The 26,609-nt window shown below is 43.9% G+C and overlaps 1 protein-coding gene across 1 annotated transcript in view; it reads left to right on the top strand.

Annotated features, from left to right (window-relative positions):
• The window catches only part of itga11b (integrin, alpha 11b), a 259,808-nt gene that overhangs the window by 94,728 nt on the left and 138,471 nt on the right, over window positions 1–26,609 (top strand). Inside the window, exons 3-4 of the mRNA XM_075469220.1 lie at window positions 12,983–13,092; window positions 16,545–16,636. Of these exons, the coding sequence (XP_075325335.1) occupies window positions 12,983–13,092; window positions 16,545–16,636 (202 nt within the window). The remainder of the gene's footprint in view (window positions 1–12,982; window positions 13,093–16,544; window positions 16,637–26,609) is intronic.

The following is a 26,609-nucleotide window of genomic DNA, read 5'->3' as shown; positions in this document are numbered from 1 at the left end:
CCTGACCGCCGGCACCGCCGCCCCGACGTGGTCATCGACGCCGTCACGCGTCTCCCGCGCCCGTCCACCGGGCGGAGCGCGCGACGAATCTCCCAAATCGCCTTCAGTCCATGACAGTACGACACCAGTGACACGTGTTCAAAGTTGGAGCGATATGCCACCTACCAGACAGGAGTTACCGTCACTTCCTGTTTTGTGGGGGCGGGGTTTAGCGACGTCAGAAATGTACAACGCCAACGTGTGAAGCGCTGCTCCGTAATGATGCACAAAAAATACGGTGCAGATCAGACGATGTCTCAAGGAGATATAGCTGTTTAAATGATCTAGGGGGCGCACTTGAGTCACACTCCAATATAATCCTATTGGGCTCTTTAGATGTTAACAAAGGTCATTCATATCTAGTTTGGTGCAAATCGGATGATGCATGTGAGATTTAGAGCCGAACGTATGCAAACGGCGAGGGATTGGAATGTGCCATTAAGCCACGCCCACACTATTTTGTAGTTCCTGACAAGACGCACAGGTGTGCTGAGTTTCATGATTGTTGGTGAAAGCATGGCTTGGGGCTGATGTTTTTAGTTGTTCTAGGGGGCGCTGTGGAGGCATTAGGCCACGCCCATCACATATTGCACTGCACACCTGTTAGGGGGTGGATTAGGACCGATCCCAGTGAGTTTGGTGCATCTGGGCTCAAAACTGTAGAATTTAGAGCCAAACGTATGGTAACGGCGTGATGTCTGACTTCACCAAGCCGCCATAGCCACGCCTTCAACTGAAAACTGTTGTTGCTTTAAAGCAAGTGAGACCAACTTGTTATCTGTATTCTGACACAAGATCATGTTGATTAGGTGAAGGGGGCCAGAGATGGAGCTTTCCAAGTAAGAAAAGTGACTTCCTGTTCTGAGGGGGCGGGGCTTAGATGACGTCAGCATATGACCACATAGGATTGACATGCATCCAACATGGATGACTCATACCAAGTTTGGTGCAGAATAAACTTTTTACCTGAAAGTTATAGCGTTTCGTTTACCCTGGCGAGTACGCCAAGTTCGCCGCTTGGCCAAGCCCCTTAAACATGCTCAAAAACTCAAGTCTTCTGATAACTTTTGTTCCCCCATCCCTTAACTGCATACTGACCAAAAATGAAGTCTGTAGCTCAAAATCCCTGGGGCGTGAAAATTTTCCTGCGAGGTGTGTAAATATGAAAAATGGCCAAAATTTGCCCTTTGACCCAAGATGGCCGCCTCCTTGTACGTTTTAGAGCATACCTCCAAGAGACTTTTGTTCTTGATTTGAGGCGATCTACGTACGTACCGAGTTTCAGATCTCTACGACGTACGGTTCGGGCTATCTCACGTTAGGTGGCGCTGTAGAGCAGTTTGGCCACGCCCACTTTCGACTCCATTAAAATCATGCAGTTTCACGCGGGGGACAATTTTGGGCAAAGTTTCAGGAGTTTTCGAATACGTTCAGGCGTCCCCATTTACGATTCCGCGTGGAAAAGAAAAAGAATCATAATAATAATAGTGAAATCCTACAGATACAATAGGCCTTCGCAGCGCTTAGCTGCTCGGGCCTAACAAGCAGTGATAACGGCCCTCGCAGCCAAGCGCCGCTCCGGCCTTGCGACCGCCTGACCGCCGGCACCGCCACCCCGACGTGGTCACCAACGCCGTCACACGTCTCCCGCGCCCGTCCACCAGCCGGAGCATGCGAAGAATCTCCCAAATCGCCTTCAGTCCACGACAGTACGACACCAGTGACATGTGTTCAAAGTTGGAGCGATATGCCACCTACCAGACAGGAGTTACCGTCACTTCCTGTTTTGTGGGGGTGGGGTTTAGCGACGTCAGAAATATACAATTTCAACGTGTGAAGCGCTGCTCCGTAATGATAAACAAAAAATATGGTGCAGATCGGATGATTTCTCAAGGAGATATAGCTGTTTACATGATATAGGGGGCGCAGTGGAGTCAAACTCCAATATAATCCTATTGGGCTCTTTAGATGTTAACAAAGGTCATTCATATCTAGTTTGGTGCAAATCGGATGATGCGTGTGAGATTTAGAGCCGACCGTATGCAAACGGCGAGGGATTGGAATGTGCCATTCTGCCACGCCCACACTATTTTGTAGGTCCTGACAAGACGCACAGGTGTGCTGAGTTTCATCATTGTCGGTGAAAGCATGTCTTGGGGCTGATGTTTTTAGTTCTTCTAGGGGGCGCTGTGGAGGCATTAGGCCACGCCCATCAAATATTGGACTGCACACCTGTTGGGGGGCGGATTAGGATCGATCCCAGTGAGTTTGGTGCATCTGGGCTCAAAACTGTAGAATTTAGAGCCAAACGTATGGTAACGGCGTGATGTCTGACTTCACCAAGCAGCCATAGCCACGCCTTCAACTGAAAACTGTTGGTGCTTTAAAGCAAGTGAGACCAACTTGTTATCTGTATTCTGACACAAGATCATGTTGATTAGGTGAAGGGGGCCAGAAATGGAGCTTTCCAAGTAAAAAAAGTGACTTCCTGTTCTGAGGGGGCGGGGCTTAGATGACGTCAGCATATGACCACATAGGATTGACATGCATCCAACATGGATGACTCATACCAAGTTTGGTGCAGATTAAACTTTTTAGGTGAAAGTTATAGCGTTTCGTTTACACTGGCGAGTACGCCAAGTTCGCCGCTTGGCCAAGCCCCCTAAACATGCTCAAAAACTCAAGTCTTCTGATAACTTTTGTGCCCCCATCCCTTAACTGCATACTGACCAAAAATGAAGTCCGTAGCTCAAAATCCCTGGGGCGTGAAAATTTTCCTGCGAGGTGTGTAAATATGAAAAATGGCCAAAATTTGCCCTTTGACCCAAAATGGCCGCCTCCTTGTACGTTTTAGAGCATACCTCCAAGAGACTTTTGTTCTTGATTTGAGGCGATCTACGTACATACCGAGTTTCAGATCTCTACGACGTACGGTTCGGTCTATCTCACGTTAGGTGGCGCTATAGAGCAGTTTGGCGACGCCCACTTTCGAGTACATTAAAATCATGCAGTTTCACGCGGGGGACAATTTTGGGTAAAGTTTCGGGAGTTTTCGAATACGTTCAGGCATCCCAATTCGCGATTCCCGACGGAAAAGAAAAAGAACGCGGAAAAATAATAATAATAATAATAATAGTGAAATCCTTCAGTTACAATAGGCCTTCGCAGCGCTTAGCTGCTCGGGCCTAACAAGAACTGCAAGCAGTGATAACGGCCCTCGCAGCCAAGCGCAGCTCCGGCCTTGCGACCGCCTGACCGCCGGCACCGCCGCCCCGACGTGGTCATCGACGCCGTCCCGCGTCTCCCGCGCCCGTCCACCGGGCGGAGCGTTCGACGAATCTCCCAAATCGCCTTCAGTCCACGTCAGTACCACACCAGTGGCACGTGTTCAAAGTTGGAGCGATATCTCACCTTCCAGACAGGAGTTACTGTCACTTCCTGTTTTGTGGGGGCGGGGTTTAACGACTTCAGAAATATACAACCCCAACGTGTCAAGCGTTGCTCCGTAATGATGCACAAAAAATATGGTGCAGATCGGATGATGTCTCAAGGAGTTATAGCTTTTGACATGATATAGGGGGCGCACTGGAGTCAAACTCCAATATAATCCTATTGGGCTCTTTAGATGTTAACAAAGGTCATTCATATCCAGTTTGGTGCAAATCGGATGATGCATGTGAGATTTAGAGCCGAACGTATGCAAACGGCGAGGGATTGGAATGTGCCATTAAGCCACGCCCACAGTATTTTTTAGGTCCTGACAAGACGCACAGGTGTGCTGAGTTTCATGATTGTCGGTGAAAGCATGGCTTGGATCTGATGTTTTTAGTTTTTCTAGGGGGCGCTGTGGAGGCATTAGGCCACGCCCATCAAATATTGGACTGCACACCTGTTGGGGGGTGGATTAGGATCGATCCCAGTGAGTTTGGTGCATCTCGGCTCAAAACTGTAGAATTTAGAGCCAAACGTATGGTAACGGCGTGATGTCTAACTTCACCAAGCCGCCATAGCCACGCCTTCAACTGAAAACTTTTGGTGCTTTAAAGCAAGTTAGACCAACTTGTTATCTGTATTCTGACACAAGATCATGTTGATTAGGTGAAGGGGGCCAGAAATGGAGCTTTCCAAGTAAAAAAAGTGACTTCCTGTTCTGAGGGGGCGGGGCTTAGATGACGTCAGCATATGACCACATAGGATTGACATGCATCCAACATGGATGACTCATACCAAGTTTGGTGCAGAATAAACTTTTTAGGTGAAAGATATAGCGTTTCGTTTACACTGGCGAGTACGCCAAGTTCGCCGCTTGGCCAAGCCCCCTAAACATGCTCAAAAACTCAAGTCTTCTGATAACTTTTGTGCCCCCATCCCTTAACTGCATATTGACCAAAGATGAAGTCCGTAGCTCAAAATCCCTGGGGCGTGAAAATTTTCCTGCGAGGTGTGTAAATATGAAAAATGGCCAAAATTTGCCCTTTGACCCAAAATGGCCGCCTCCTTGTACGTTTTAGAGCATACCTCCAAGAGACTTTTGTTCTTGATTTGAGGCGATCTACGTACATACCGAGTTTCAGATCTCTACGACATACGGTTCGGTCTATCTCACGTTAGGTGGCGCTGTAGAGCAGTTTGGCCACGCCCAATTTCGACTCCATTAAAATCATGCAGTTTCACGCGGGGGACAATTTTGGGCAAAGTTTCAGGAGTTTTCGAATACGTTCAGGCCTCCCCATTTGCGATTCCGCGTGGAGAAGAAAAAGAATCATAAGAAAAATAATAATAATAATAATAATAATAGTGAAATCCTTCAGTTACAATAGGCCTTCGCAGCGCTTAGCTGCTCGGGCCTAATAATCCTTACAGATACAATAGGGTCCTTGCAGTTTCACTGCTCGGTCCCTAATAAACCTTACAGATACAATAGGGTCCTTGCAGTTTCACTGCTCGGTCCCTAATAATAAACCTTACAGATACAATAGGGTCCTTGCAGTTTCACTGCTCGGTCCCTAATAAACCTTACAGATACAATAGGGTCCTTGCAGTTTCACTGCTCGGTCCCTAACTAGAAAGCTGCAAGCAGCTGTGAGCGGGACCGAGTGTGCGTACGTTGGGATGTGCAAATGTTGGGCATGCGCTGGACGCCGTAGTTGCGCAGCTCTGCCCACACGCACAATTCCCATTGCGTACGTACGAGCACACAATAACCCCAATGCATAGGGGTTTTTGAAAATTTCTAGGGGGCGCCACTGAGCCATTTTGCTCCGCCCACACACAATACCCTTTACATACGTACGAGGTCGTCAGGGTGGACGTGTGTACCAAGTTTCATGACTTTGCGATGATGATGATAAGGCTTTCATATCACAAACGCCATCACACGATTTTCACCTCTGGCCACGCCCACACCGTTCAGAGTTTGGAAAAGTTTCTCCATGAAGTTGTGCCCTCATGTCTTAAGAGTAACCTGGCCAAGTTTGAAGATTTTAGCATGAAATATGTAGGAGGAGTTTGATCAAATAAGAGGTGTGGAAAACAATGAAGTTTCCAACCACCATTAGGTGGCGCTGTAGGTGGATATCACTATTTTATATGTGCACGTTCAGGCTGGGTCCAGCATTCACCGTATGAAGTTTGGGACAGATTGGATAATGTATGTGGGAGTTATAAGCGACTTCATTTTTCGTGGCGAGTGATGGCGAGTCATCAAACTTTGAGGCGTCGCCACGGCCACGCCCTTTAAGTTTCGAAAAAGTTGGCCAATGAATTTTTCCCTCCATGTCTTAAGAGTAACCTGGCCAAGTTTGAAGTCTGTAGCATTAAATCTGTAGGACAAGTTCGATCTTATGCAAGGCGTGGAATCGGTCAAAAATGGCAGGAAAACGCACTTTCCATCCAAAATGGCCGCCTTCCTGTGGACGTGGGACCATTGCGGCAAGAGACTTTTTTGTGCGTCTAGGCATGATGAATGAGTGTACCGAATTTCGTCGTCCCACGCGAAACTAATCCTATTAAGGGGACCATTTTTAAGCATTGTAGGGGGCGCTACAGAGTCAATGAGCGACTCCCAAAAATATAAAGTTTAGATTCTTTCATGTCGTCGACCGGCACGTGGCGCTCGCAAAATTTCCTGAGTTTTCGCATACCTTTTGCAAAGAATAAGAAAGAAAGAAAGAATAACTAGAAAGCTGCAAGCAGCTGTGAGCGGGACCGAGGTGTGCGTACGTTGGGATGTGCGTACGTTGGGCATGCGCTGGACGCTGGAGCCGCAGCTCTTCCCACACGCACGATACCCGCTGTGTACTTACGAGCACAGCATAACCCCAATGCGGAGGGGTTTTTGAAAATTTCTAGGGGGCGCCACTGAGCCATTTTTCTCCGCCCACACACGATACCCTTTACATACGTACGAGGTCGTCAGGGTGGACGTGTGTACCAAGTTTCATTACCTTGAGATGATGATAAGGCTTTCAAATCACAAACGTCATCACACGATTTTCACCGCATGGCCACGCCCACACCGTTCAGAGTTTGGAAAAGTTTCTCCATGAATTGTTGCCTCCATATCTTAAGAGTAACTTGGCTAAGTTTGAAGTTTGTAGCATTAAATCTGTGGGAGGAGTTTGATAAAATGTGAGGTATGGAAAAAAAAGACGTTTCTGACCACCAGCAGGTGGCGCTGTTGGTGGATGTCACTATTTTATCTATGCGCGTTCAGGCTGGGTCCAGATATCACCGTATGAAGTTTGGGACAGATTGGATAATGTATGTGGAAGTTATAAGCGACTTAATTTTTCATGGCGAGTCATAACTTTGAGGCGTCGCCACGGCCACGCCCTTTGAGGTTTGAAAAAGTTTCTCCATGACTCTTTCCCCCCATGTCTTAAGAGTAACCTGGCCAAGTTTGAAGCTTGTAGCATTAAATCTGTAGGACGAGTTCGATCAAATGCGAGATGTGGAAAAAAAGAGATGTTTCCGACCACCAGCAGGTGGCGCTATAGGTGGATGTCGTTATGATAATATGTACGCGTTCAGGCTGGGTCCAGCATTCACCGTATGAAGTTTGGGACAGATTGGATAATGTATGTGGGAGTTATAAGCGACTTAATTTGTTGTGGCGAGTGATGGCGAGTCATCGAACTTTGAGGAGTTGCCACGCCCACGCCCTTTAAGTTTTGAAAAAGTTTCTCCATGAATTTCCCCCCCCATGTCTTAAGAGTAACCTGGCCAAGTTTGAAGTCTGTAGCATGAAATCTGTAGGACAAGTTCGATCTTATGCAAGGCGTGGAATCGGCCAAAAATGGCACGAAAACGCACTTTCCATCCAAAATGGCCGCCTTCCTGTGTACGTGGCACCGTGATGGCATGAGACTTTTTGGTGCGTCTGGGGATGATTAATGAGTGTATCGAATTTCGTCGTCCCACGCGAAACTAATCCTATTAAGGGGACCATTTTTATGCACCGTAGGGGGCGCTACAGAGCCAATGAGCGACTCCTAAAAATATAAAGTTTAGATTCTTTCATGTCGTCGACTGGCAGGTGGCGCTCGCAAAATTTTGTGAGTTTTCGCATACCTTTTGCAAAGAATCGGAAATAATAATAATAATAACGAGAAAGCTGCAAGCAGCTGTGAGCGGGACCGAGGTGTGCGTACGTTGGAGGTGCGCACGTTGGGCATGCGCTGGACGCCGTAGTCGCGCAGCTCTGCCCACACGCACGATAGCCTCTGCGTACGTACGAGCACATAATAACCCCAATGCGAAGGCGTTTTTGAAAATTTCTAGGGGGCGCCACTGAGCCATTTTGCTCCACCCACACACGATACCCTTTACATATATACAAGGTCTTCAGGGTGGACGTGTGTGCCAAGTTTCATGACTTTGCGATGATGATAAGGCTTTCAAATCATAAACGCCATCACACGATTTTCACCACCTGGCCACGCCCACACCGTTCAGAGTTTGGAAAAGTTTCTCCATGAATTTTTGCCCCCATGTCTTAAGAGTAACCTGGCCAAGTTTGAAGCTTGTAGCATTAAATCTGTAGGAGGAGTTTGAGGTGTGGAAAAAAAAGACGTTTCCAAACACCAGCAGGTGGCGCTATAGGTGTTTATCACTATGATAATATGTACGCGTTCAGGCTGGGTCCAGCAATAACCGTATGAAGTTTGGGACAGATTGGATAATGTATGTGGAAGTTATAAGCGACTTAATTTTTAATGGCGAGTCATAAATTTGAGGCGTCGCCACGGCCACGCCCTTTGAGGTTTGAAAAAGTTTCTCCATGAATTTTCGCCCCCATGTCTTAAGAGTAACCTGGCCAAGTTTGAAGCTTGTAGCATTAAATCTGTAGGAGGAGTTTGAGGTGTGGAAAAAAAAGACGTTTCCAACCACCGTATGAAGTTTGGGACAGATTGGATAATGTATGTGGGAGTTATAAGCGACTTAATTTGTTGTGGCGAGTGATGGCGAGTCATCGAACTTTGAGGAGTTGCCACGCCCACGCCCTTTAAGTTTTGAAAAAGTTTCTCCATGAATTTCCCCCCCCATGTCTTAAGAGTAACCTGGCCAAGTTTGAAGTCTGTAGCATGAAATCTGTAGGACAAGTTCGATCTTAAGCAAGGCGTGGAATCGGCCAAAAATGGCACGAAAACGCACTTTCCATCCAAAATGGCCGCCTTCCTGTGTACGTGGGACCATGGCGGCCTGAGACTTTTTTGTGCGTCTTGGCATGATGAACGAGTGTACCGAATTTCGTCATCCCACGCGAAACTAATCCTATTGCGGGGACAATTTTTAACCATCGTAGGGGGCGCTACAGAGCCAATGAGCGACTACCAAAAATATAAAGTTTAGATTCTTTCATGTCGTCGACCGGCACGTGGCGCTCGCAAAATTTCCTGAGTTTTCGCATACCTTTTGCAAAGAATAAGAAAGAAAGAAAGAAAGAAAGAATAATAATAATAAACCTTACAGATACAATAGGGTCCTTGCAGTTTCACTGCTCGGTCCCTAATAATAATAATAAACCTTACAGATACAATAGGGTCCTTGCAGTTTCACTGCTCGGTCCCTAATAAACCTTACAGATACAATAGGGTCCTTGCAGTTTCACTGCTCGGTCCCTAATAATAATAAACCTTACAGATACAATAGGGTCCTTGCAGTTTCACTGCTCGGTCCCTAATAATAATAATAATAATAAACCTTACAGATACAATAGGGTCCTTGCAGTTTCACTGCTCGGTCCCTAATAAACCTTACAGATACAATAGGGTCCTTGCAGTTTCACTGCTCGGTCCCTAAAAAAACAGGAGAGCAAGACCTGAGCAAGAGCAAGACCTGTAATTCCCAACCCATAATTAACCAAATGTTTCGTACATTCTACTCTAATCTTTACCGTTCTGAGGTTCCCTATGACCCTATGAAATTTGAAGTATTTGTTAAAGACCTAAATCTTAAATCCTAAATCTAAAGTGTTACCTCATGAGGCTTCTTTTCTTGATGCGCCAATTACCCTGTCCGAACTAGAGTCGGCCTTACACAGTCTTAATAAAGGTAAATCGCCGGGCTTTGATGGGATTCCACCTGAACTGTACTTGAAATTCTGGTCTCAACTTGGCCCTTTATTGTTAAACATGATAAACCATGTGATTTCAAGTGGATCCTTTTCAAGGGATGTGAACACCGCCACGATTACATTATTGCATAAAAAGGGTAAAGATCCAAACGACTGCGCAAACTACCGTCCATTATCTCTTCTGAACACCGATATTAAATTGTTCGCCAAAATACTTGCTCTAAGATTGGAGCCACTTATGAACAAACTTATACATCCCGACCAAACAGGTTTTGTGAAATCGCGGTTATCCGCTGACAACGTTCGCAGATTATTGCATATACCTGAGCAATCTGCCGTGGCCAAATCTCTTTATGCTGTGTTATCACTAGACGCAAAAAAAGCATTCGACGTTTTGGAATGGCATTATTTATGGGCTGTCCTTCGCCAAATGGGTTTTGGTGTCAATTACATTAACATGATAAAAACACTGTATGCTTCTCCTTCTGCTATGGTGATGACGGGAAATATTTGTTCACCTTTATTCCCAGTGGGCCGCAGCTCCAGACAAGGATGTGTTCTTTCTCCGCTTTTGTTTGTATTATCACTTGAACCCTTGGCACAGAAGGTGCGTCAATCATCACACACTCCTATTACTGTACATGGAACGGACCATTTCATTTCTCTCTACTGTGATGATATTTTATTATACTTGGGGGATGTAACTAAATCTACTCCACATGTATTATCGATATTTAATTCTTTCTCTGATATATCAGGTTACACGATCAACTGGTCTAAATCGGCTTTACTACCTCTGAACAATATTACGAAGCAAATATCGCTACCAACCAATGTGCCTGTGGTTGACCAATTTAAATACTTGGGATTATCCATTTTTCCTTCATTACAAACTACCTTGGCTTTTAACTATAATAAGACACTTAAGCAGGTGGAAAATGATCTAGAGAGATGGTTGTCCATTCCCAACACATTTAGCGCACGAGTTTCAATTATTAAGATGAATATCCTTCCACGAGTTAATTTCTGCAGTACCATGTTACCCTTGGCTCCCCCTCCTGATCATTGGGAGAAATTACATAGACTGCTGTGTAATTATGTGTGGAAAGGAAAGCGCCCAAGGATTAAAATGTCTACATTGCAAAGACAGAAAGTCTCTGGTGGCCTTGGGGTCCCAAACTTTGAGCATTATTTCTGGGCTTCAACTCTTCGACCTCTCAGCAACTGGTTTAATACGGGAGCACAAGTGGCCTGGCGACCTTTGGAGGAAAACTTGGTTAAACCACATAGGCTTGAGGATTTAATCCATTCCAATATTCCTCTTAAAATGTGTAAATCCAAGTTTGGCTCCCTTGTCTCACACCTTGTTGCCACCTGGAGAATTGTAGAATGTTATTCCAAAACCCACATGAAATATCACTCTCACCTCCCTTTATTCAATAACTTTGATCTCTATTTGGGGAAACACCCAATTTCTTTTCCTCAGTGGAGTGATAAAGGGATTAATACCCTCTCCAACATTACATCCAATAATACATTAAGATCTTTTCAAGACTTAAAATCCCACTACAATTTACCTGGTACTTCTTTTTTCTTTTACCTACAAATCCGTAGTGCTCTTCGTGCATACGGGGTCCCCTGGGGAGAAAAACTGGAGTGTCACCCAATACAAAAGATTTGTTTATCCACCAAAGGTTTGGTTTCCAATCTCTATACTCACATTGTCAAATGTGTGGAAAAGCCTATACAAGTTGAGACGCTTTGGAGCCATGATCTTTCAATTACACCTTCCACAATCAACTGGACAACAGTATGGCCAAAGATAGTTTTATCATCACGTAACCCTAACCATCAGATGATTCATTATAACTTTATTCACAGACTTTATACTACTCCTCTTAAATTATTTTACATGAAAAGAAAATCATCACCGACATGCGAGCTGTGCTCCTTGGGAGCTACAGGAACATTTCTACATATGGTCTGGGACTGCCCTGGGGTAAAAACATTTTGGGAAATGGTTTCTAAAAAGATCTCCTCTATTCTTGACAGTACCATCCCTTGCTCTCCAAGGATTTTGCTACTGAACGATTTTACTGAGCTAGACCTTTCCTTGATGCATCAACGCTGGTGTTTGGTAGCCCTAACTGCCGCTAAAAAAAATAATCGCACAAAGATGGAAAACTCCCCATGCTTTGTCACAACAACAATGGATTAATACAGTCATAGATCTGGCTAAACTTGAGAAATCTGTGGCCAGTATGCACGGTGCTCAGAGCAAGAATATTAACTTGTGGTCATCTTTTATTGACAGATTATTGCATTGATGGCCTGGGATGATGTCCTGTTGCTTTCTTTTTCACTTTCTTATCCTCTTCTACTTCTTTCATCTACACATCAACTATCCTGAGCTGTTGTCTTTTTGATAAACTTTTTTCTTTGTGTTTTCTATTAGGACCGGGTGAGTGAGCTGGGAATGAGACCTGAGTGAGCTGGGAAGGGGACCTGTGTGTGTGTGTGTGTGTGTGTGTGTGGGGGGGGGGGGGGGGGGGGGTTGGTGCTGGTATGGATGTTGATTGTCGACCATTGTCGTTTCATGTGTTGTGTATTTGTTTTTTGTTTTTTTTGTTTAACACAAAATACAATAAAAATTTGATCACAAAAAAAAAAAAAAAGAATTTAGCACCATTATCGATAACGCTTATCAATTCGGTTCCTCATCGGTTCTCTTATCGATTCTCATCCAGTTATATATAGTATAAATATAGTACAAATGGCTTTGGTTGCACAGGTATACTACAGGTATACAGGAGCCTGTCTCTGATCCTGCCTCACTCTTGCAGTCAACTAAATGTTAATACCAGATGGAAATTATTCATACAGTGTGTTGCTAATGTTATTGCAATCAACAGGACCTGGAAGTTTTACGTTACAGGGCTCTCGAGTTTTGAATGCAGGCAAGAGTGACATGGTGAAATATAACCAAACTTTGGAGCGCTTCTGCCTCGACGCTATGTTGGAAACATTCTGAGCCAAAATACGAAGCATGCACATGACGCTATTACACAAATGCGTCAGACGTTAGCTGAACCTATGAACGGGATCGTTAGGCAGGCGGATTAACGACTCCACGGAATCGAGGGGATCTGGGAGCCCGTTCTCGATTCCCATCACAACTCATGATACACACAAAAAACTAATTTGACTGGTTTTGTCGTGTACAAAAATTTAAGTCAGAACTAAACAGCACCAGACTGACATTTAAACAATATTTTCTCTGAATTCTTGGTGATTTGTCTAAAGCCAGCTGTGACTCTTAGAGTGGATGAAGAGCAAGCCCTTTACTGTGTGTGTATGTGTTTCCAGGTTGCTGGTAGGAGCTCCCTTTGAATCCACAGGAAATCAGCAGACGGGTGACATTTATAAATGCCCACTGGATACCAATGATTCTGAAAACTGCAGCCGACTAAACCTGGGTGAGCAAAAATGTAAAAAAATCAACAACAAAAAAACTAACAAAAAAATCTCATAAACAGTATTTTCTAAACAAAAGTGCTTTTGCAAATGAAAACTACCAACCTTTTGGTTGGCAGGCAATTGCACTTCCTCCTTAGCTGATGTGTTTAGCATGGTGTTTAATAAAACTATTCAGAATGAACATCTACCACAGTTGACCATTATTGTCTTGCGACAGCCACTAATGCTAACTGACTAAGTGACTCAGCCATGAGCAAAGTATGCCTAATTTTCTGAAAACAATCATGCACGAGAGGCATCTAAGGAACTGATGCCATGAATCAGTTGTTGAAAGAATTTGACCAAATTTAGTGGTAAAAAAGAGCATGACCTCTTCATCAGCTTGATTAAGGTTTTTCAATACTTGCTGATATCTGTATATAGACTTTAAAATTTGCCTCCATTGATAGAACTTAGGGGCAAATTCTCAGAAAATGCTATAGTTCAATTTGGGATCATGGTGGCAGAGGAATTTACAGTCAAAAAAGTAAAAGTTATAAAGTTGCTCTTCAAACTGTAATTCTGAACTGCCTTGAAAAGATGTGATTTTTCTAAAAAGATTTTGCAGTATATAAACATTCAATCCTTAGATTTGAACTTTGACTATATTTTGCATTAAGCATTGTGGGACTATGGTATAAAATTCTGCTATAGATGTGCAAGGCCAGTCAAATAAGATTTCCACCATAGATGTAAAAATCATTACAATGGGAATGGCTTAAAGCGGCACTATGCAACTTTTTCATGGTCATAAAATTGCTTGGCAATCATCAGATAGCTTGGCTGACCCGTTCTGATGAAAACGGTGACATTTCCATCTCCATCTGGTGGCCCTAGCCCGAAACAGCGCTTGCAACTTTGCCTGTGGCGCCGCGTGCTTTGTTTACCTCTGGAAGTCTCGCGACACACGAGAGCCGAGAACTACTGCTTCACGGCAGGTCTAAAGGGCTCTGAGCCGAGCCAGGTAGCCTGATAAGACACACCTCTCTCCATTAGCTGTCGACGGCTAAATTGAATGTGGTTAGCTTCTAGAGTAGTAATATAAAATATGGCTAGACTGTCGCCTTATTTTCTACGGAGCTCCCCCTACAGCTTTGGGGTGTGTATTGCATGGTAAACAAACCCCGTATTACTGAAAGTTGCATAGTTCCGCTTTAATTGTGTCGAAACTCGCTCACATTCTGTTCGGTTGTCGTAAGTCTTGGCACCCATCTTTATGCTGTAAATCCTTAAATCCTCCCAAAAAAATCATAAAACACTTTTCACTGGCTCTTTTAAGATGTAATAATAATAATACCTTTTTTTTTTTTAAAGCGCTTTTCTAGATACTCAAAGACACTTTACATAAAAAGAACATATCAGCAAAACAATATAAAATAGTACACTAAAAACACATTAGACTGAGCAAAACATTAAAAGCAATTTTAAAAAGGTGTGTTTTTGTCAGAGATTTGAAAGTGGGAAAGTCAGTACAGTCACAGATGTGTTTGGGGAGAGAGTTCCCGAGGGACAGGGCAGCTGCAGAGAAGGCTCTGTCGCCCCAGGTTGGGTGCTTGGTTCTGAATGGTGAAGTAAGGAGGTTAGCATCAGATGAACAGAGGCGGCGGAATGGATTGTGGCGATGGAGCAAGTCAGTGGGGTAGGACGGGGCCTGGTTATGGGGGGCTTTGTGAGTGAGGAGGAAGATTTTGAACCGAATACTTTGTGGAACTGGAAGCCAGTGGAGGTTCTGGAGGACAGGAGTGATGTGATCACGGGTGCGGGTGAGCAGACGTGCAGCTGAGTTTTGGATGTACTGTAGTTTATTTAAAGTTTTGAATGGTGTTCCGTAGAAGATGATGTTGCAGTAGTCAATTCCGGAAGTGATGAAGGCGTGAATGAGGGTTTCAGCAGCAGTGAAGGAGAGTGATGGGGTAGATGGGCAATGTTCTTGAGATGAAAGAAGGCAGTTCTGGTGATTTGGCTTATGTGATGGTCAAAGGAGAGGTTATTATCAAAGATGACTCCAAGGTTGCAACTGTGGGGGGGATGGAAACAGGGTGGATTTGGTTGTCTGTGGTTTTGGTGAGGGATTTGGGGCTGATAATGATCAGGTTGGATTTGTCACAGTTTAGTTTGAAAAAGTTGGTCTGCATCCAGGATTTGATGTCGGCGAGGCAGTTGGAGAGAGAGGAGTGAGTGGCGGGGGTGATGGAGATGTAAAGCTGGACGTCATCGGCATAACAGTGGAAATGGAGACCATGGTGGCAAATGATATTACCAAGGGGGAGCAGGTAAAGTATGAAGAGGAGAGGACCAAACACTGAACCCTGGGGGACGCCTTGGGACAGAGGAACAGTGGAGGAGGTACAGTTGTTGATGTGGATGAATTGTTGTCGATCTTTGAGGTATGATTTGAGCCAGGAGAGTGCAGTGCCAGTGATGCTGAGGGGGGACTCAAGGTGGGAGAGAAGAATGGTGTGGTTGATGGTGTCGAAAGCTGCAGAGAGGTCCAGGAGAATGAGGATGATGAGGTGGGTGGAGTCTGCGGAGAGGAGGATGTCGTTGGTGACTTTCAGGAGGGCTGTTTCAGTGCTGTGTTGGGAACGGAAACCAGACTGAAATGGATTGAAATATCTCCCTTCATTCTCCCTCAATTTGTGGAAGGGAAGTTTTCTTCACAGGTCAGAGGGTGTAGTTGTAGTGTTGGCAGCTGACTAACAGCACATCTCCTAACTTACACAGTAATTACAGAGTCAAATATGTACAACATTTTTAGTGATGAATTAATTATTCAATTTAATTAAATTCAGTTCACTTCAGTTCAATTATTCAGGACCTCCTCTGGCCTTAAGCTAAAACTAAGGCACTGGTATTCCATTCAAGCCCAAACCATAGTAATACATGCATTGGTTATCAGATAAAGAAAGCAATAATAAAATTAACAAAACTTCAAAATGCAACAGTAATTTTATCTCAAAGTGTGTGGGAATAAAAAATAACTTTTAGGAAAAGAAATTCACTATAAAAAAAAAAAACCTCTTCCATAAGAAGATATTCTCCTTGAAGCCATGAGTAGAAGAAACAAACTTGTCTTCAAATAAGTCCATATACAAGTTGAAGAATGAATATGAAAAATAACTACTTCTAAAATAACTACTAATTACTTCTCTGCATTTCTGAATGTAGTGTACTGAATAATATACTGTATAAAATGTACTGAATGTGTGAACATCCAATTGTTTATTTTTGAGTTATTGCATTGTAAAGCTTAGTTTTCTTATCCCAGCGAACAGCAGCATAATGTCCATTACTTTTCTACATAAAAATCTTGTGTGGAATTGTAAAATGCAATGCTGAGGCCGTACAAGAATGTAGCCTGAATGTGGAGTCTTTAACAATCACTGATAAAACATGTTTTTATTTTGATCAGGGGAACTTTCTCTGGACAATGTGTCAGAAAGGAAAGACAATATGAGACTCGGAATGACGCTGACCTCCAATCCTAAGGATAACAGCTTTTTGGTGAGTTGCAAATCTACAGAATCTATATACACAAAAAAACTAGGTTAGTTAGTCTTTGAATGGAAACAAACTGAGCTCCATTTATTCACTTATTTTATCATAATTTTTGTAAATGTAGTAGAAAAAAAGAGTGTTTCTTTGAAGGCAAGGAATAAGGAATAATTTATTAATGAGGTTAATTATTAAAAAGATTTTAGCAATAAAACTGTCATGAAGCATCTTTGCAAACCAAGGTCCTAAATAAAAGTAGGACAGGATCCCTGGGATCTAAATGCCGATTTTGGTGGAGTTCATGTTGCTGACAGATGCGATAGAATTAAAAAGTGAATAGAAAAGCCGGGTGGTGCTTTTTAATGCCTGGTTGTGCCCAATAATGATCTTCATCCTAAGCCAAATAATTTGGATGTTTTTCAACCAATGAGTAAATAACAAAGGCTTTGCAGCTCATTTGCAGAGTAGAGAAATTCCTGTGTATGCACTCAGGCAGTAAATTTTATACTTTAGTGATATGGTTATGGACTTTTGAGGGAGTTTTTTAAGGGTACTAAGCTGCAATTACACCCTGAGAGTTGTTCAGGTTACGTGTGTCATTGATCCAACCACCCATCCTGTGGGTATTTTAGGTCATTTTTTTTACCTGTGAGTCGTTGACCTGCTTGAAATTGACCTGCTTGATCAACATGTTTTGGTCACAGGAGTCAAGGTGGGAATGGTTGTGAGACTGCCAACATTGTAAACCAGGGAAAAACCAACATTAAAAAGAAGAGATAGCTGTCAGGTTGGGTGAGGATGGAGGACTTTAAAGGAAAACTGAATTTATTTGACAAACAAAACAAAGTTCAAACCAAAAGCGCGGCTGAGCCGGATTCAAAAAACATAACTGGGAAAAATAAACAAAAGACTTTCATGGCATGGAATAAATAAATACTTAGCTTCATGAAATCAAGGAACATGGAGTAAGCGGGAGTCATGCATGGATGGCAAACAAAGATCCGGCAAACTAAAGCTGGGCATACACTGTGCGATTTTTTCAATCGCGGTATTCAGCTGCTGCTCATACTGTACGAGTGAATCGCAAGGGTTAAAACGTCACAGCTCACGATTCCTGTTCTCACACTGTACGACCCGATGGTCTGATGCGATCTGGCTGCTCACACTGCACGACACGTCGGACTCGGTCGCCGGTCGCTGCCATGCTGTTCTGTTGTCTTCTTCTTCTTCTGTTGACAATTTTTTCTTCCGTACCTATGTTTGCGCATGCGTAGTGTGACAGGATGAGGTCAATCGGCTCGTGCAACTGCTTCAACTGTGCGAGAGCCTCACGAGGGGCGACCAGGATTTCAAACAAGTTTGATTTTCATCCGATCGATCGGGAGGTGGTCGGGAGGGCTTAATCGTTTGTCGTTACCCCATGTATACTACACGATGCGAGACGCACGATTGAGCCAAAACTCGGCCCCATCTCCAAAATAGTCGCACGAGTGAAAATCTTGTCGACATCGGGCCAAAAATCGCACAGTGTATGCCCAGCTTAAGAGGGGAGACTGGAAACTAAATAGGGAGTGAGAGTGATTGGAGAGTGAGTGCAGCTGAGGGAAAAAACACAGGTGAAGTGAGTGAACTAAAAAACAGAGTGCAGGGAAACTAAGACATGACTAAAAACTAAACATGGACTGAACACAAAAACATAACCTAAAACATGAAACTAAAAATGAGAGTCCATGGGTGTGACAATAGCCTCAGGTATCACCGGTTTATGGCAATATTGTTTCTCTGTTCCTGACCAAACAAGCATTCCTCTTAGCTTCGGACGAACATCAAAGCTAAGACCAGTTGTCGATTAGTAACATCTGCGCAGTTTAAAATAAAACTCAGATATTCAAAAGAAGTGAATTCCCCAAATGAGATATCTTTACACTGGAATGTATCTTTAAATAAGGCAGCCTCCCCCCCACCTTTCCTCCCATTTCGGCATTTATCCATAAAACTAAAGTTTGGGGGAGCTGCTTCATTAAGAACAGTAGCACTTGTGCTCTCTGTTAACCATGTTTCTGTCAGAAAAAGAAAATCTAAATTGTGTGAAATTATGAAGTCATTAACTAACAGTGACTTATTGGACAGAGATCTAATATTAAGTAAGGCTAGCTTTGTGGAGTTTACACTGGTCTCTGTTGTATTCTGAGTTGTACGTGGTACTGTTAACAGATTAGATAGATTCACCCAGCAGGCTGACTGTTTTCGATTCCTTCTTTTACTAACTAATACAGGAATCCTATTGGGCCCCAGCTTGTTCTCAGAACAGCTGTCAGAAGTAGGACTACTATAGCAGGGACCCTGAACACATCATGGCATGGTATCTTTGGTTTGAACAGTGCTATCTTTGTTTTGAACTCTGGATGTTGTGCTGCTCCTTGAACATCCTGCACATCCCCTTGTGTCCTGCTCTGCCAGGACAGATGATGTAAGAGGAGGAGGAGGGGGTGCCCTGCGTTTCTTGGTAGATGGTGGTCGCTGGAGTCCTGGCTGGGATAGAGACATCCTTTTGAGACCTTGGGTGATGTGGAGTAAAGGGTCTGGTGAGGGGGGAGGGCTGGGGGTTGTTTGCCTCGCTGCTGTGTCCTTCAGTCTAATCTGTACAGTCATGTTTGGGTTTGCCGTCCCAACAGCATGACGTAAATGTGCACCAAGTAATCTGCATCCAGTTCGATTGGGATGCACGCCATCAGGTCTGAAACGCTCCTTACAGTTCCAAAAGATATTAGAGTTATCAATGAACTTAATCCCATGGGCGATGCATGTATTTGACAACCATGTGTTCAGGCCAAGAAGTCTGCTGAAAAGTTCAATTCCTTTACCCACAGTAGGAATGGGGCCAGAAATGGAGACCCTATGTGCTCCATAGTGACACAGTCTCTCCAACAGCAGAGAAAAATCCTTCTTCAGGATCTCAGAGCCAGTCTTCCTTCTCAGAATATCAAAAGACCCTGTGTGGACAATGATCCTCGTGCCATCTGGATGAGTAGACAGAATGGTCGGCAAAATATCTATCAGTTCCCTGACTGATGTATCAGAAAAAGTTATATTTTCCGTCTTTGCCATTCTGACATGCTGTGTTATAGAGTCCCCGATCAGAATGGTGTCTATTCCTTTCTGTGTGGAGGTGTCGATCGCTTCTGTAGTCCTCACCTTGGTTGTGGGATTGGGGCTTCTCCTGATGATCTGGTTAGCCCTAGGCTGAGGTTTGGGGCCATTTCTTTTGTTTGTCTTCATGTTTGGGTTACATTCATCATCACACACTCTATTTTGAGTCAACGGATCGTATCTATTATGCAATAGAACTTCAGGTGGCGGAGTGAGTGCTGGAGGTTTAGGTTTCATGCTGGATTTACCTCTGCGACGGACAACATGAGACCAGATCCTGGCTGGGGTTGATGATTTGGGTTTGGCACCAACACTGTTCCAGTGGGAGATGTCAGTCGGACCGTCCGGTTTGGAAGTTTCACCAGATATTCCAGTGTCATTTGGACAGATCCAGGGAAGTGTGTCAGCCAGGTCTGCAGTGTGAGATTCCACATCAGCTGTGATCCCATGTAGAAAGATCTGAGTTAGTCCTTTGGCACATGAAGACTCCACAGCCTGCGCAGGAGCTATAATAGAGTCAATAAATTCCTCGTCGTTACGAATGTCTTGCAGCGTTTCAATCCTCTTCTCGAGCTGTGCTACCTTCGCAAAGAGTAGCTCACACTGTGTGCAGCTCACTGATACTGCAGGGTTAGGAGACACTGTTCTGTCCGATTCTCTTTGTAAACAGGAGGGCTAATACCGTTTACAAATATACAATTAAAAGAAAAAGAATAAAAGAATAAAATTATATCCAAGACTTGTGGAAAGAAGTAGAATGATTTAAAAGCGAATAAAGCAGCAAGCAGCAGGAGGAAGCAGAGACACGTCTGCACTCTTCAGAAGCAGACGTGTCTATTGTGAGCATGCTACTGGGCTAATGAATGTGTGTGTGTGACAGTGTGAGTGTGAGTGTGTGTGTGTGTGTGTGTGTGTGTGCGTGTGTGTGTGCATGAACATGCAATACACATAGATGGTCCCACATAATAACCATGCTTAAATATCAGTGTATAGTGTCACAACCCCCCCCCCCCCCCCCCCCCCAGCAATCAGAAGCAGGCCGAGAGGGCCCCCAGACCCAGGCCACCAACAGCCCCCAAGGAGCACAGAACCCGGGAAGCCCACCATAGGGACAACCACGCATCCCCCCAGAAGACAGCAGAGGAAGCTCCCGGACAGAGCCCCCACAAGCATCGGGCAGAGCCCCCCCCCGGCGACCAGAGGCGGCAGCCTACCAGCCCCGCCACCCAGACATGGGCCGCGCGCCGGAACCGGCCCCCGCGAGCCCGAGCGCCACCAAAACCCCCCGGCAGGGGCCCCGCCCAACACCCGAGAGGGCCAGGCGCCCCAGACAGCCAACCGCAGTGGGCCAGCGCCTGCCCCAGTGCCCCTGGGCAAGCGCCCCGTGAGTCAAGACGTGCCCACAGGTGGGTGAGGCCACGAGCAGCGGGGAGAAGCAATGCCCCCCCCCATCAGGAATAGCACAAGCAGGCCATAGGTTCTTAACTGATGATGTAAATGATGAATGCCACCCGTGCGTATTTAAGTGCACGTGCACGAGGATAGTATATTTGCATACTGCACGTCCAAAATAATCCCTGTGCTTCCTCTCTCCTGTGCCAGGAAGTGTTGAGTGGTGAGTAATGAGAATGGCATCAAGGCGCAAAAAGAACAACTTTTGTTTGTTTGTTTGTTTCTCTCTGGAGTTGTGGCTCTAGCAAGCTGCATATTTGCAGTAGCACAGTCCTTGGCAATCAAAATTGCGATGTCAGCCGTTCATCTGTCTCCACACACAGCATCCAAAAGTAACAAGTCAGCCGCTGGTTACGCTTCCCATTGACCTTGTTATATACAGAGTCAAATTAACCTTCAATTAGTGCATAATTTAAGTCAAACAGAATAATGTCAGCATCATTATGGGGTATAATGTATATATTTATTTATGATTGCTTCAAAGTAATTAAATATACAATCCATCAGTCAACCAAACTTGATTGGAATAACAGCGGACTCCTTTAGAAAACTCCTACGACAGGTCTGGATCACTCGTAAATTCTGTTCGTACCTGAAAGAAAACGTAAAATACGAAAAAATTGGTGAATGCACAAATTCTTTTAAATCACTCGTACGCACGACTTAAGAACAAATCTGTTCGTGCCAACGATTGTTGCATGAGGCCCAATGTTACACAGTGCAGAGTACACAGTGCTTTTTTTTCTATCGCAGATTTAAACACAGACGGACACATGTGAGGTAGATAAGATTCAGTGTCTTGCCTAAGGACGCTTCCAAATGTGGTCCAGGGATGCTGATCTTCTGATGGGCAAATAACTGCTCTTCCTCCTGAGCTACAGCCACGCCTGTCACGACTAAATTGAGAGTAGTTGCATTTGACAGCATAGGTAAAGAGAAGCGATGTGATAGTGAAGCCAGAGGGCCTATTTCACACCATTTGCACAGCATGTATAGTTTCACACCAGCTACACTGCATGCTTGACATGCATATCTGCATTTTTTTTATGTCAAGTAAGCTTAAGTGAATCCATTTTCAGCAAAACTACACAGCCTAAACATTTGTTGCTCAACAGTTTGATGTATCAGCAACAATAGATCTTTGATATCCTACTTTGTACATTATTTAGACATGAAAGATACTTTGTTAGGTTCATGTTATGATTATGAATTTCTTTTCTTGTCTCTTCAGTTGCATGTTGCTCAATAAGGATTTTTTGTTGCTATTTGTGTAGCCCCGTAATACTAAAGCAGAAACACAGTGTGGATATTGTCAGTATATTAATAGAACAAAAATGTAATTTTTCTTTGCTTCTGTCTCTCTCAGTGAACTGGGGTTAAAGTGTCACTAATGTTATCTGGTAACAATCTGTCAATTCTCTGGTCTACACTTTTCATCATATCATATCAGCTACAGAGTTAAAAAAGCTATCTGCATTCACGGTCCTTACCAATGGCAAAATATTGTGCAGGAAGCAGCTGTGCTGCAGCAGTGCCGAAACTGAAATGTCAGCGATGTGAACATACACCCAGCCACTATGTGGCATTTCATTATACATGCACAATACATGTCATGCACATAATTGACTGATTGATTGCAGAAAGAAGTCAAATTTATTTGTTAAGCACATTTTATGTTCAAAACAATTCAAGGTGCTTCACATAAAATAAAAGCATTGCAGCAGGGAGTGGAAAAAGCATTAAAAATACATAAAAGAATATAAAGAGAAACAAATAAAATAATTAAAATGATTAAAAACAAGCAACAGCCGAGATAAGTTCAAAGATATCGTGCAGATTTCATGCATAGACACATGAGAACAGAAATGTTTTTAACCTGGATTTAAAAATGTCTACATTTGGTGAAAGTTTAATCTCCACTGGCAGTTTGTTCCACTTGTTTGCAGCATAACAGCTAAATGCTGCTTCTCCATGTTTAGTCTGGACTCTGGACTGGACCAGCTGACCTGAGTCCTTGGATCTAAGAGCTCTGCTGGCTTTATATTCTCTGAACATATCACAGATGTATTTTGGGCCTAAACCGTTCTGGGATTTGTAAACCATCAGCAGGCTTTTAAAATCTATTCTGTGACTGACTGGAAGCCAGAGTAAAGATTTTAAAGCTGCTGTGATGTGTTCAGATCTCTTAGTCCGGGTTAAAACTCCAGCAGCAGCGTTCTGGATGAGCTGCAGATGTTTAATGCTCTTTTTGGGAAGTCCAGTTAAAAGAGCATTACAGTAATGGAGTCTGCTGGAGATGAATGCATGGATGAGTTTCTCCTGGTCTGTTTGAGAGAGGAAACCTTTAATTCTGTTGATGTTTCTGAGATGGTAAAAAGCTGCCTTGGTGACAGCTTTGATGTGGCTGCTGAAAGTCAGATCTGAGTCTATCAACACTCCGAGGTTACCAACTTGGTCAGTGATTGTAAGGTCCCGAGTGTCAAGATATTTACCAACGCTGACCCTCTTCTCTTTGCTACCAAACAGAATGATCTCAGTTTTGTCTTCATTTAATTGTAGAAAATTCTCTCTCATCCAGGTGTTTACTTCCTCCAGACACTGACACAGCATGTCTGCTGGGCTGCAGTCGTCCGGTGACAGACACATAAAGTTGTGTATCGTCTGCATAACTGTGATAATTGATGTTAAAGTTCTGCAATATCTGACCCAAAGGGAGCATATACAAGTTAAACAGAAGAGGTCCAAGAATTGACCCCTGGGGGACTCCACAAGTCATGGCCACTCGCTCAGATTCATAGCTGCCAATTGTAACAAAATAACTCCGGCCTTCTAAGTAGGACCTTAACCAGTTAAGGACCGCTCCAGAAAGTCCAACCCAGTTTTCCAGACTGTGCAACAGGATTCTGTGATCTACAGTATCAAACGCAGCGCTGAGGTCCAACAGAACCAGGACTGAAACATTACCAGAATCAGTATTCAACCTAATGTGGTTTAACATTTTGACCAGAGCTGTTTCAGTGCTGTGATGACGTCTGAAGCCTGATTGAAAGTTATCAAGACTTCCACTTTCATTCAGAAAGTCGTTGAGCTGGTTAAATACAACTTTCTCAATAATCTTAGATATAAAAGAGAGATTAGAGACAGGTCTGTAGTTGTTCATCATAGAGGCATCTAGAGTTCTCTTCTTTAGGAGTGGCTTAATGGCAGCTGTCTTTAGTGACTTGGGAAAAATGCCTGATGCCAGTGAGCTGTTAACTATTCGTAGGAGATCACTTTCTACTGAGGTAAAAACAGTTTTTAAAAAGTCGGATGGTATTATGTCCAGAGAACAAGTTGTTGATTTCAGCTGCCGAACTGTTTCCTCTAGGATTTTTAAATCAACAATATTAAATTGTGACATAACATCAGAGTTATTTCTAGGTTTTAGACACAGATTAGTTTTCTTGTTTGTCTGTGTTGCATGAATGTTTGTGAATTGTTTTGATTTTTTTGGCTAAAAAAGTTGGCAAATTCGTTGCATTTCTCTGTGGGAGGAGGTCTGGGTTTGACTGTTTAGGAGGATTTGTGAGTTTTTCAACCATAGCAAACAGAGTTGGAGAATTGTTGACATTCTTATTAATCATTTCAGATAAATGCAGCTGTCTGGCCTTGCACAGCTCATTGTTATAACTATGCAGGCTTTGTTTGTACAGCTCATAGTGAATCTGAAGCTTTGTTTTCCTCCACTTACGTTCAGCTCTCCTGCATTCTCTTTTCAGGTTTTTGACTGTAGTGGTGTTTCTCCATGGGGATTTCTGTTTGATCAAGGTGCTCTTGATTCTTATCGGTGCAACAGCTTCCATTACATTCAAAATTTTTAAGTTGAAATGATCCAGCATTCCTTCAACCGACTCTGCGCTCATTGTTGGTAACATAGCTATGGCCTCCCTAAACTGAGCACTTGTTTTCTCTTGTTCAATAACCACAACAGAAGAAATATCAACACCTTTAGAAATGAGCAGGTCCAGAATGTGACCTCGAAGGTGGGTAGGTTCTGTTACATGTTGCCACAAACCAAACATGTCCAGCACAGAAGAAAATTCTTTGGCATTACCATCCGTCATATTATCTATGTGAATGTTAAAATCCCCGGTCAAGATAAAATGGTTAAAATCAGTCGTGAGTTTTGAACTCTGGGTGTTGTGCTGCTCCTTGAACATCCTGCACATCCCCTTGTGTCCTGCTCTGCCAGGACAGATGATGTAAGAGGAGGAGGAGGGGGTGCCCTGCGTTTCTTGGTAGATGGTGGTCGCTGGAGTCCTGGCTGGGATAGAGACATCCTTTTGAGACCTTTGGTGATGTGGAGTAAAGGGTCTTGTGAGGGGGGAGGGCTGGGGGTTGTTTGCCTCGCTGCTGTGTCCTTCAGTTCCTTCAGTCTAATCTGTACAGTCATGTTTGGGTTTGCCGTCCCAACAGCATGACGTAAATGTGCACCAAGTAATCTGCATCCAGCTCGATTCGGATGCACGCCATCAGGTCTGAAACGTTCCTTACAGTTCCAAAAAATATTAAAGTTATCAATGAACTCACGGTGTGCTCCATAGTGACACAGTCTCTCAAACAGCAGAGAAAAGTCTTTCTTCAGGATCTCAGAGCCAGTCTTCCTTCTCAGAATATCAGAAGACCCTGTGTGGACAATGATCCTCGTGCCATCTGGATGAGTAGACAGAATGGCCAGCAAAATATCTATCAGTTCCCTGACTGATGTATCAGAAAAAGTTATATTTTCCATCTTTGCCATTCTGACATAATGTATTATAGAGTCCCCGATCAGAATGGTGTCTATTCCTTTTTGTGTGGAGGTGTCGATCGCTTCTGTAGTCCTCACCTTGGTTGTGGGATTTGGGCTTCTCCTGATGATCTGGTTAGCCCTTGGCTGAGGTTTGGGGCCATTTCTCTTGTTTGTCTTCATGTTTGGGTTACATTCATCATCACACACTCTATTTTGAGTCAACGGATCATATCTATTATGCAATGGAACTTCAGGTGGCGGAGTGAGTGCTGGAGGTTTAGGTTTGGTGCTGGGTTTACCTCTGCGACGGACAACATGAGACCAGATCCTGGCTGGGGTTGATGACTTTGGTTTGGCACCAACACTGTCCCAGTGGGAGATATCAGTCGGACTGTCCTGTTTGGGAGCTTCAGATATTCCAGAGTCATTTGGACACATCCAGGGAAGTGTGTCAGCCAGGGCTGCAGTGTGAGATTCCACATCAGCTGTGATCCCGTGTAGAAAGATCTGAGTTAGTCCTTTGGCACATGAAGACTCCACAGCCTGCACAGGAGCTATAATAGAGTCAATAAATTCCTCGTCGTTACCAATGTCTTACAGCGTTTCAAT

This window comes from Odontesthes bonariensis, chromosome 7, assembly GCF_027942865.1.
Source record: "Odontesthes bonariensis isolate fOdoBon6 chromosome 7, fOdoBon6.hap1, whole genome shotgun sequence".
Taxonomy (NCBI): domain Eukaryota; kingdom Metazoa; phylum Chordata; class Actinopteri; order Atheriniformes; family Atherinopsidae; genus Odontesthes; species Odontesthes bonariensis.
Note: the sequence above shows the minus strand (reverse complement) of the source record. Positions and strands in the feature narration are given on the sequence as shown.